The sequence below is a fragment of the Humulus lupulus genome, chromosome 2 (assembly GCF_963169125.1).
Source record: "Humulus lupulus chromosome 2, drHumLupu1.1, whole genome shotgun sequence".
Lineage (NCBI taxonomy): Eukaryota > Viridiplantae > Streptophyta > Magnoliopsida > Rosales > Cannabaceae > Humulus > Humulus lupulus.
In genome coordinates, this window is record NC_084794.1 from 10,133,005 (window position 1) to 10,145,159 (window position 12,155).

At 46.7% G+C, this 12,155-nt stretch overlaps 1 protein-coding gene and 1 non-coding gene across 2 annotated transcripts; one reads left to right on the forward strand and one right to left on the reverse strand.

Annotated features, from left to right (window-relative positions):
- Window positions 1-5,140: 5,140 nt before the first annotated feature.
- On the reverse strand, window positions 5,141-5,806 carry LOC133813903 (uncharacterized). The gene has a single exon (XM_062246935.1). It carries the CDS (start codon window positions 5,804-5,806, stop codon window positions 5,141-5,143), a length of 666 nt encoding a protein of 221 aa, XP_062102919.1.
- Window positions 5,807-6,476: 670 nt separating this feature from the next.
- On the forward strand, window positions 6,477-6,583 carry LOC133820288 (small nucleolar RNA R71). Its single transcript, XR_009886708.1, has one exon. It is a non-coding gene; the product is annotated as a small nucleolar RNA R71 (small nucleolar RNA).
- The last annotated feature ends 5,572 nt before the right edge of the window (window positions 6,584-12,155 follow it).

Below are 12,155 nucleotides of genomic sequence, written 5' to 3' on the forward strand. Positions count from 1 at the left end.
GAAGTTGGGCATAAAGTGGTCTGCACAAATGAATAGAGACACTTCAGCTCGTGCTCTAAATCCGTCCGTCTAAGCCGCAGGTTGTCCTGCTCATCGACATCCCAGACATCACCTGGAGCGACATTTTCCATTACCTCAACCAACTCATCCCCCCGAATTTCTCCTCGGTTCTTGGAAAACACACAGGCCCCTGTCTCGAGCCCAAATAGATTATTAATCGCCTCGGCAGTAAATTGGACTTGCACTTCACGCACTATGACGACGGTGGGCCATTCCTGAGATAAAAAATTCGCGTAGAACTCGCGAACAACTTCAGTGAGAGCTGGTTCCGGTGTCATAACAATTTTAGCCCACCCCTTCTCAGTGATTGTTGCCTGCAACCATTCAGGTAACTCTTTGAGGCCCTCTGAATCTGCCACGAGTCCCCGTTCCATGTACAACTCGCGATGAACGACTTGATTGTTGTATTTGGCCTCTGCAACTGGGCAATAGAACTTGACCACTTCATTAAACTGCTGCCTTTTGCCTTTCTCTTTGCGAGCGACTGATTTTACTCTCGGCATTTGTGGATGGTGAAGGAGAATAGCTTCGGCTGGGGGCTGGGTAATGGGTACGCAATTGGTTCGGGCAGAGGGCATGAATATTGCTGGGTTGATGGTTGATTTCTGGGTAATGGTGGAAATGAAAGGCTATGTATGGTGGTTAGTCAGAGAATGGTTCGTATGTAGGGACGAGTAAACAAGGGAAATGGCTTACTTAGTGGTGGAGATTGTTTGAGTGCGGCAAGTGGCTCGGGTTCACGTCACTGGGCAGAGGCGGCGTACGACTGGGATCTTGCGGCTGTGAATGCGCGTGGTGTTTTCGCAGCAGCTGGCTCGGTGTTGGTGGTCGTGGAGTGTGGTGGTGCGGACGGTGTATGTGGCAGGTGGGTCGAGGGAACGGTGTATGTGGCAGGTGGGTCGAGGGATGTGGTCGGGGTTCTCGTGGTTGGTTCGGGTTGATGCGACGGAGTTGGATGTGGAGAGGGGCGGCTGCTATGTTTGGTGCTAAGGGGAGAAGATGCAGTAGGGTAGGTTGAGATGTAGTGGGCCACTGAGTGTTTCGGGGTCAAAGTGGTCCAGGGGCCCAGTTGACTTTTCTAAGTCAGCCCAAAACCCATTTCTTTGGTTTGGCCGAATTTAAAATGCATGGGGCCCTTTTTGACTTGACTAATTAATCCCCAAAAACATATTTTTCAAATGGATCTCTTTTTGTCTTAATTCTTTAATTCATTGACTTCCACGGGCCATTCCCAAAATTGCAAGAAGAGAAAGGGCTTAGGTAAGTGGTCCCACTAATTCTTTAAATAAGCCCAATGATTGAATACTTATCTCCCAATCATTGGCTCACTTAAAATGTTTCTTTCTTTTCGATCACGTGCCCCTTAATTCTCACAGAACCAATTACCCCAGCTTCGAGCCCGATACTTCTCGTTTTTGAACCCAGCTTTGTCAAATTACTGCCCAGCAATTGCTAACGGATTGCTATAGCAACTGGGCAATACTCCTACACCCCAAACTTAATGTCTTTCCCAGATTCCAAATTTTCCCAGATCCTGACTTCCTTCCAGAATTTTACTTTATTTATTTACAACTGTCTCTGTCACTCATGGGTTGCCCAAATGTGCCACAAGAAATGCATGGCAACCCATAGCCTTTCTCCTTCAAGCATCCTTCAGATTGACGGAGGTCTTTTCTCTGTCAACCTCCCCACCAAAATAATGTTTCAGCCGCTGTCCGTTAACTGTGAATTCTCTTCCCGATTTTTCATCTTTCACCAGGACAGCTCCAAATGGATACACTTCCATCACAGTAAATGGTCCAGACCAACGGGACTTAAGCTTTCCAGGAAATAGCTTCAGCCTGGAGTTAAACAGTAACACTTGCTGATTTTTCTCAAATACTCTTTCCTTGATCCTGCTGTCATGCCATTTTTTCGTCTTTTCCTTGTACAACTTTGCATTTTCATAAGCAAACAGCCGCATCTCGTCCAGTTCATTCAGCTGCAGCTTTCGTGCTTCTCCAGCAACTACAAGGTCCAAATTTAACTTCTTCAATGCCCAAAACGCCTTATGCTCTAATTCTACAGGAAGATGGCATGCCTTCCCATAAACTAGGCGTTAAGGAGACATGCCTAAAGGAGTTTTAAAAGCTGTACGGTAAGCCCAGAGTGCATCATCTAATCGTTGGGACCAATCCTTCCTGCTGGGGTTCACCACTTTTTCAAGAATTCCCTTAATTTCTCTGTTCGAAATCTCTGCTTGCCCGTTGGTCTGTGGGTGATATGCAGTGGCTATTTTATGCTTAACACTGTACTTAGCTAATAAGGCAGCCAAGACCTTGTTGACAAAGTGCGTCCCCTCATCACTGATTAGTGCTCTTGGCGTCCCAAATCGTGTAAAAACATTTTTATGCAGAAATTTCATTACCACTTTGGCATCATTCGTTGGACTAGCTACTGCCTCCACCCATTTCGATACATAGTCCACAGCCACTAAAATGTAGAGGTTCCCAAAAGATTGGGGGAAAGGCCCCATGAAGTCGATGCCCCACACGTCAAACAACTCCACCTCCAAAATGTAATTAAGTGGCATTTCATTCCTTGCTGAGATATTTCCCACTATTTGGCAGCGATCACATCTTTGAACAAAATCGTGGGCATCCTTAAATATAGAGGGCCAATAATAACCTGATTGAAACACTTTGGCAGCAGTGCGTTGTCCACCAAAATGACCACCATATAGAGCTGAATGACAGTGTTCCAAGATGCTGGAAACTTCGGTTTCTGGTACACATCTTCTCATTATATGATCTGGGCACTGTTTGTACAGGTACGGCTCATCCCAGAAATAAAATCTGATGTCATGTAAGAACTTTTTAAGCTGCTGTTTGGTGAAATCAGGTGGATGCACACCCCCAACTAAAAAGTTTACAACATCCGCATACCATGGTACCTGTTCTTGCTCCACAACCAGCAGCTGTTCATCAGGAAATGAGTCTTGAATTTGTAATTCTGCCTCTAAATTGCTGCTGTGAGTGTTAGTTTCTAGCCTTGATAAGTGGTCCGCCACTTGATTTTCCGTCCTTTTTCTGTCTCGGATTTCCAAATCGAACTCTTGCAGCAACAAAACCCAACGTATGAGCCTCGGTTTAGAATCCTTTTTGGCTATCAAATACTTGATCGCAGAGTGGTCCGTGTACACAATGACCTTAGTCCCCACAAGATAGGATCGAAATTTTTCAAAGGCAAAGATCACGGCCAGCAGCTCTTTTTCAGTTGTAGTGTAATTAATCTGGGCATCCACCAATGTTTTTCTTGCATAGTAAATAGAATGAAAAATTTTGTTCTTTCGCTGCCCAAGAACAGCTCCAATCGCGAAGTCACTGGCGTCACACATAAGTTCAAAAGGTAATGACCAGTCGGGTGCTGTGATCACTGGTGCTGTAACAAGGGCTGACTTCAATCTCAAAAATGCCTCTTGACATTCATCATTAAACTCAAGAGGTCTATTCTGCTCCAGCAAGCTGCATAAAGGTTTGGACACCTTAGAAAAATCCTTGATAAAACGCTTGTAAAAGCCAGCATGACCGAGGAAACTTCTAATGCCTTTTACTGTGGTAGGGGCTGGTAGTTTCTCAATAACTTCCAATTTAGCCTTGTCAACCTCTATCCCCTTTCTAGACACTTTATGCCCCAACACAATGCCTTCTTGCACCATGAAATGGCATTTTTCCTAGTTCAACACTAAATGAGTTTCTTCACACCTCTTTAAGACTTTTTCTAAATTCTCCAAGCAACCTTCAAATGAATCCCCATAGACAGAGAAATCGTCCATGAATATCTCCAAAATACTCTCAGCCATATCTGAAAAAATCGCCATCATGCACTACTGAAATGTGGCTGGTGCATTACACAACCCGAAGGGCATCCTCCTAAAAGCGAATGTGCCGTATGGGCAGGTGAACGTAGTCTTCTCTTGGTCTTCAGGCGTGATAGAAATCTGATTATACCCAGAATACCAGTCAAGAAAACAAAAGAACTCCTTTCCCGCCAAGCGGTCCAACATTTGATCGATAAAAGGCAAAGGAAAATGATCCTTTCTAGTGGCCTTGTTGAGTTTTCTGTAATCCATACAAACCCGCCATCCGGTGACTGTACGAGTGGGAATAAGCTCATTGTTGTCATTAGTAACTACTGTAACACCCCCCTTCTTCGGAACACATTGGACAGGACTAACCCAAGTGCTATCGGAAATCGGATAGATTATCCCATAGTCAAGCCACTTAATGACTTCTTTTCTCACCACGTCCTTCATTACTGGATTCAACCTCCTTTGCTGCTCCACAGAGTGAGTACAATCAGATTCCAGCAAGATCTTGTGCATACATAGCGCTGGACTGATCCCTTGAATATCAGCCATTGTCCATCCAATCGCCCTTTTATGCTGCTTTAGCAATTTCAGCAATGCCTCTTCAGCAACAGACTCCAGAGAGTTAGATATTATCACAGGCAAAGTATCATTTTCGCCCAAGTATACATACTTTAAATGGCTTGGCAACGGCTTTAACTCCAGCTGGGGTGGTTCTTCAACAGATGGTTTGGGGGCCTGAAAGTGCTTTTCTGGCAAATTTAGAGCTTCAAACACCTTACTATATTTCTTGGTTGGTTGGCAAGAATCTACCCATGTAATCATCTCCTCATCTTCACTGCTATACTCCTCCTCATCTCCAAAAATCTGGGTTCCCATAGCAGCTTTTTCCACCCTTTTAGTGAACTTCTCAGCTACCAAAGTATCAACAACGTCAACTCTAGAGCATTCTTCCACTTCATCCGGGAATTTCATAGCTTTAAACACACTAAAGGTGATTTGTTGGTCATTCACCCTCATGGTAAGTTCACCATTCTGCACGTCAATAAGAGTACGCCCTGTAGCAAGAAAAGGCCTACCCAAGATTATAGGTACCTCTCTATCCGCTTCATAGTCTAAAATGATGAAATCCGCCGGAAATATAAATTTATCCACTTGAACTAACACATCTTCAATCTTGCCCTCGGGGTGAGCCATAGATCTGTCTGCAAGTTGTAAAGTAACAGTAGTGGGTCATGCCTCACCAATGCCCAGCTTCTTGAAAATTGACATAGGCATAAGGTTGATACTAGCGCCTAAGTCGCATAATGCTCTTCCCACATCTCTACCCCCAATTGAGCACGGAATTGTAAAACTGCCAGGATCTTTTAATTTAGGGGGTATTTTACTTTTCAACATTGCGCTGCATCCTTCTGTAAGTGCTACAGTTTCAAACTCCCCCAAACGCCTTTTCTTCGTCAAAATATCCTTTAAGAACTTGACATAATTCGGCATTTGCTCCAATGCTTCGACCAAGGGGATATTAATATGCAGCTGTTTCAGTACATCCAAAAACTTTCTGAACTGACCATCCTGTTGTTGTTTGCGAAATCGCTGCGGAAATGGAAGGGGCGGTTTAGGACCAGAATTTACTGGAGCAGTTTGCTGACCCTTTGCTGTAGCAACTGGGCCAGTTTCAGCAATTTCCTGGGCAGTTTTGTTACTTGTTTCTCCTTCACTTTGGATTGAAGTGGGCTCTCCACTACCTTGTATTTCCTCAGAATTTCCCAGATTTTTACCATTCCGCAGCTGAATAGCTTTACGGTGTTCTTTCCCATCTCTCCTTGGGTTTTCTGTATCACTAGGCAAAGATCCTTGTGGCCTAGTTTTCATTTCATTGGCTAGCTGGCCGAGCTGCATCTCAAGATTACGAAGAGAAGCTGCTTGGCTCTATATTACTGCATCATTCTTAGCCATATACTCCCTCATTAGATTCTCCAAAGAGTTCGGCTGGGAGTTTTGAACATGTTGTGAAGGTCTTGGCTGCTGTGAAAAACCTGGTGGATATGCTTGTCTTCCTTGTGCTGGTGCTGTACTTGAACTTGCTCCTTGACCCCCCCATGACAGATTAGGATGATTCTTCCACGCTGGATTGTAAGTGTTCGAATATGGGTTGTTGTTGCGGTTGAAATTCTGATTTCCCACATAACAAAATGAGGCTGGATTTGAAGGGCAATTCTCAAAAGTATGCCCGTCCCCACAATACACGCATGACACTTCTGCACTTTGAATGGCAGCAGCTGGCTGAATACTTCCTCCCAAACTCATATTCTTCAAGATGTTGGTCATTGAGGCCATTTGAGCTGTTAGAGCCGTTAATGCATCTACCTCAAGAACTCCCGCCACCTTTCTACTTGTAGGAGCTCTAGTGTTTGACCATTGATAGTTATTGCTTGCAATCCTTTCCAAAATCTCAAATGCTTCGTTGTAAGACTTGGAAAGAATGGCTCCATTAGCTGAAGCGTCCAAGACCATTCGAGAGGCTGCATTGAGACCATTGTAGAATGTCTCCATTTGTATACAGTGTGGGATACCGTGGTGTGGGCACTTCCGCAAAAGCTCCTTAAATCTCTCCCATGCATCACTGGTTGATTCATCTTCAAGCTGCTGGAATAACATGATTTCACTTCGAAATTTTGCATTTCTGGTGGGAGGGAAATATTTGCGCAGAAACTTTTCAGCAAGATCATTCCAATTTGTGACGGAATCAGGAGGCAAAGTGTTGAGCCATGATCTAGCTCGGTCTCGTAATGAGAATGGAAATAGCTTCAGCCTCAATGCTTCTTCACTCACTCCTTGAAGCTTGAAAGAATCGCTCACCTCCAAAAATGAGCGAAGATGGAGATGAGGATCTTCCGTTGGAATCCCGCTGAACTGTCCCACGGTTTGGAGCATTTGAAACATGACCGGCTTGAGCTCGAATTGAGCTGCTTGTATTTCTGGCCTCACAATGCCTGGATTTAGCTCATTAAACATGGGGGCAGCGTATTCCCGTATTGCTCTGGCTCTGTCATCCGCCAAAACAATGGGATTAGTAACTTGCTGGCCATCCCCCTCATCATCAACACGTTCAGCCATAGTGCCTCGGCTTTTAGCCTTTTGATCCTTTCTCCTTTTTCTGAAAGTTCGTTCGATCTCGGGGTCAATAAGAGCAAGTTCACTGTCCTCTTGCTGGTTCATACACTGTAGGTACTTGAGATTGCACAACCCAAACCAACAAGGTTAAAAACAATGAAAATAAATTGTCAAATAGTTGATAAAACAGAATTTAATTTTAAAGTCCTCGGCAACGGCGCCAAAAACTTGTTGTGAATTTTCTAACGTTTAAAACATGTGCAAGTATACACAATCGGCAACAAGTAATACAGTGACAAAGCGTCAAGTTCGTATCCACAGGGACTTTTTAACTAAATTAATGTAAAATCAACCAAAAAACAACTTATAAAATAGTAACCAAAACAAAGGAAAGAGTGGGTAATTAACTCTGAAAATAATTGTAGACAAACAGAGGAATTAAACCAAAAATCAGAGATTAAAATGACAAAATACTGGGTGGTTTTCAGTTATAAGAAAAATGGGTTCGGGTGATTAATTCCCCTCGGTTCGTTCCAGTTGTTACAGCAATGGCTCAGCAATGGGTTAGCAATTATGACAGTGTTAACAAATTTCGTAAAACCCAGCAAGTTTTTCCCAAAACGTGCAATCTAATGTCTATACTCCCCTTTTATACATTCCTGCATGAAATCAGATTATAAACATTCAATTAAGCATCAAATCTTACGTTATGCAAGGTAGCAAAATATTCCTATTCTACTACTCACAATCACCTAAAACTAGATGAATCTCTTGCATCAATTGAATGGGTTCAGCTAGACTTCCCTTTTCCAAGTTAGATCTAGCTTAGTACATGCTAAAAATGGCCAATAATTAACATTCAATAACAGTAAAGCACATTCAATTGAACAAAGACATAATCACTTAGCCATTGCATTTGTATATTGAGTTCATACTTGAGGGTTCATAATCACCCAAACCCTTAAGAAATTAGTTCATAGTTGCAAACTTAAACATGAAAATAATACAGAAGTAATCCATGGAGTTTGCAGAAATTAGATGAAATTAATACAAAGAGAAAGAAATGGTGTAGGAAGAATGAGTTGTGAGCTCAAATCCTCCTTATGGCATCAGCCTTCTTTCTTCTCTTTTGGTCGTACTCTTCTCAAATCTTCTCCCTGAAACCTTCTCTGTACTTAGCCAGAAGTTCTCTGAATTTCTAAAAATGGTGAATATCCCCAAATAATACGGCTGCCTCCTTTAATTCTAGGGTACTTTCCTTTACCCTAATTGGACAATCCAGATCATTTGCCTACATGTACTTTGTCCCACATACTCAGCTGACTCAGTACTCAGTACACTTGCCACCTTTCTACTTCATTTAATCCAGCTGGAGTATTTTTTTCCACGAAGTCCTTTTTCTCTGGCTTCAGTTTAATTGCTAAGACTGACTGCTACAGCATTGTTGAGTTAGCATCCTCCCCTTTTCAGCAACATTTCCCTTTGATTCACAGTTCCCTCAGCTCCTGTTTTGTAAGCTTCCTTTCCTGATTAACACAACACAGTAATTTACATAAAAACACTGAAAAAATATTACAATACAAACCTAACTCTTACCCAAACTCACTACCTAGAATAACACACTAAAACTGACAAAATTACATGAAATAAGGGTTCATTACTCTTTTTAATTTTGAAAAGCAAGTTCAAAGATTATAAAAATAACTCTAAATCCTAGAGTTATCAAGGAGTGCCACGAAGTAGCTAAGGATCCTGAGATCCCAGGAGTGGACCCCAACTAGGAGGATCTGGAGGTGACTAGACTGAGGCAGCAAGTCCTGGACTAAGAAGCCAGGATTGCTGAGCAGGCAGAGGCATCTCGGCTGATGCAAGAGTCCCTCTAAGCTGTGTAGGCTTTCATAGCTACGCAGGGTCCGGCATCCAATCCCCAAGCTGGCCCGCCTCTGGGAGCGCAACAGCCCGCTCCACAGGCCAGAACCGGAGCCCCTGAAGGTGTGAGGGCGACCCCTCCTCCAGGGCAGGCTCCTGAGCCGGGCCCAGGAAACCCGGACCGAGAGAAAAATAAGGCTGGGGCAAACACCCAAAGGAAAAATCCCCCCGTTTAGAGAGTTGGGCCCCGTCCTCGGCCACTCTTTAGGAAAGAGAAGGTGCGCCCCGTCCCAGGACAGGGCCACCCGACCAATCCACAAGGGACGTGGGCGCCGGGTACTAGGCCCCGGTATGCCCCAGGGAAAGCCGGACGGGAGAGGTCTTTGCATCCCAGCACTTCGGTGAACAAAAATCGCCGGGAACGCCCGCACAACGAGGAGCACCACGCCCTTATTTCTGGGGACGACATGTCCCGAGTAGACCTACGCGATGGGCTGAATGCTCGGAAAGAGCGGGGTTGTAAGGATAAGATCTGCCCCCGAGGTGGCGACCTTAGGAACAACATCAACGACAGGAGGAACGAGAGAGTTCCCCTGGAGGATGGCGTGGCCAGGCAGCTCATGGAGCAGTTGACTGCCTTGAAAAAAGTTACGGACCGCTTGGTTCGCAAACAGGAAGGAGCGGACACCGACTCCAATGAGGAGGAAAAAGAGCCCTATGCGAGGCACATTCTGGACGCTGTGCTCCCCAAGGGGTTCAAGATGCCGAGTCTCACTGCTTATACCGGGAACACCGACCCCAGGGATCATCTGTCCCGGTACAACCGACTTATGACCGTGGCCCACGTTAGTGATGACGACAAGTGCCTCTATTTTTCAATCACTCTAAACGGTCCCGCCGAGGAGTGGTGGAAGAGACTCATGCCAGGATCCATCCAATCCTGGTCAGGGCTACAGTCGGTGTTTCACAAGCAGTTCGTGGCTGCCATGAGAATGGACATGCAAATCAGTGCCCTCACCAACCTTAAACAGCTCCCCGCGGAGACACTGAGGGCCTACATCCAACGTTTCATTGAAGAGGCCTCCAAGACCAAGGTGGAAGATGGGCAACACCTGGTGGCATTGCGATCTAGGATCCGGGCGGGGTCCCCCCTCTAGGATGACATGCAGCGTAGCAAGGCGGCTACCTTAGATGAATTCATAAGGAGGGCCCAGGGGTTCATCAATTGGGAGGAGGCTCAGATCCAGGCATTCGGGTGGCCGCCAGCGCCTCAACCCAAGGCCCAGACATTCACGGGGTACGGGGTACAGCTCCCGGCACAGCCCTACGTCACTCCCCCGATTGCCCCAGGTTCGGCAGCTTCGCCCGGGGTTACCTACACCACACCTACAGTGTATGGCCCTGCCTCTTTAGGATACGCCCCGGTCCAGTCCGCCCCTTCTTCCGGATATGGAGTCGCACAAGTCGGGTACAACGTTGCCCCCGTCGGGGCCCAGCAGTCCCAGGCAGAGGGAACCGAGGAAAGTGTAACCCCCTCCCGGGGGAAGAGGTCCGGCAAAGGCCAAAATCGGTCTGAGCCAGCTAAGAAAGGCAAGAGAGGCTATGTGCCCCAGTATTCAGAATACACCAATTTGGTGGACACCAAGGAGAACATCTTCCTGGCCACAGAAAGGGTAGTTCACTACCAGAAGCCTACCCCCATGTTCAAAGGAGGGAGGAATCCGAGAGACACCAACAAACTGTGCGCCTACCATAAGGATGTGGGCCACAAGACTGAAGACTGCCGACAGCTCAAGGATGAGATCGAGAATTTGATCAAGCTGGGGCATCTCCACCAGTGGGTCAGGATGCCCGTGGGAGTCCCGGGCCTGTCGGCAGTTCTCGGACAACCCGCGACTTCGGGTGCGCCTGGAGCATATCTGCCTTAGGGAGGATATGCACAGGGCCCGACGGCACAGACCCCTTAGGGGGTCCCCGTTGCACAAACACCCGGACTGGGAATGCCTTATCCATCCGGGACTGCACCCCCCTGCGTGGACGGACATGTGGCTACCATTTCGGACGGGCCTCACCTCGGAGGCCCGTCCAGGAATGATAAAAAATGCTACCTTAGCGAGCTCGACCACGATCAGGAGGTGTGCGCTCTGGTCTAGGCCCCGGCTTAGCGCCCGAAGCTGATGAACCTCCCTATCACCTTCATGGAGGACGATGCCTGTAACGTCCATTTCCCGCACCATGACCCTCTGGTCATAGACGCCCAGATCGCCAATAAGCTGGTGTCCCGGGTGCTGGTGGATGACAGAAGCTCCGTCAACATCTTGTTCAAGCCCACCTTTGCCGCGATTGGCGTGGCTGAAGCAGACCTGGCATCGTGCCCAACCCAGATCTATGGCTTCAACGGGGACGCGATACTCCCCATGGGAAAAATCCAGTTGTCCGTAACATTGGGGAACGAGTTGCAGCACTCGTTCAAGTTCTGTAAGTTCATAGTAGTGGATTGCCCCACTGCTTACAATGTTATTTTCGGCCGGCCCGCACAAGTCGAGTTCGGGGTGATCACATCCATATGTCATCTTTGCATGAAATTCCCTTACGACAACGGAGTGGGAACAATTTGGGGAGATCAGAAGAGCGCCCGAAAATGTTACCACGTGTCCGCCTGACCAATCTACATGGTTCAGGAGGAACCTTTCGAGGAAGTCATCGGCTCGGTTCCTCCTCTCCCGACTGGAAGAGTGGTTCGGGAGGAGGATGAGCTCGACCTGAGGATAGGAGATGACCACGTCCTGGAGCCGATGGACGAGATTGAGGAGGTGTGCATTAGTGACACCGATCCGACCAGGATAATCCAAATCAGGAAAAACCTACCGGCAGAGGTTCGAGCCACCATAATCGCCCAAGCAAAGGAGAACCAAGATATTCTAGCTTGGTCTCATTCAGATATGACGAGGATCGACCGTAACATCATTTTCCATGCATTGAATATCGACCCAGAAGCGACCCTGGTCCGGCAGAAACGAAGGCCCTTGGGAACAGAGAAGGCCGAGGCCCTCAAGCTGGAAGTAGAATAGCTGTCGTCGATTAACTTCATCCGCGAAGCTGGATACCCCGTGTGGCTGGCCAATCCCATTCTGGTACCAAAAGCAAATGGGACATGGAGGACATGCATCGATTTCATGGATCTCAACAAGGCTTGCCCTAAGGATTGCTTCCCGCTTCCCCTGATCGATCAGATGGTGGATGCGACATCCGGGTACGAGATCTT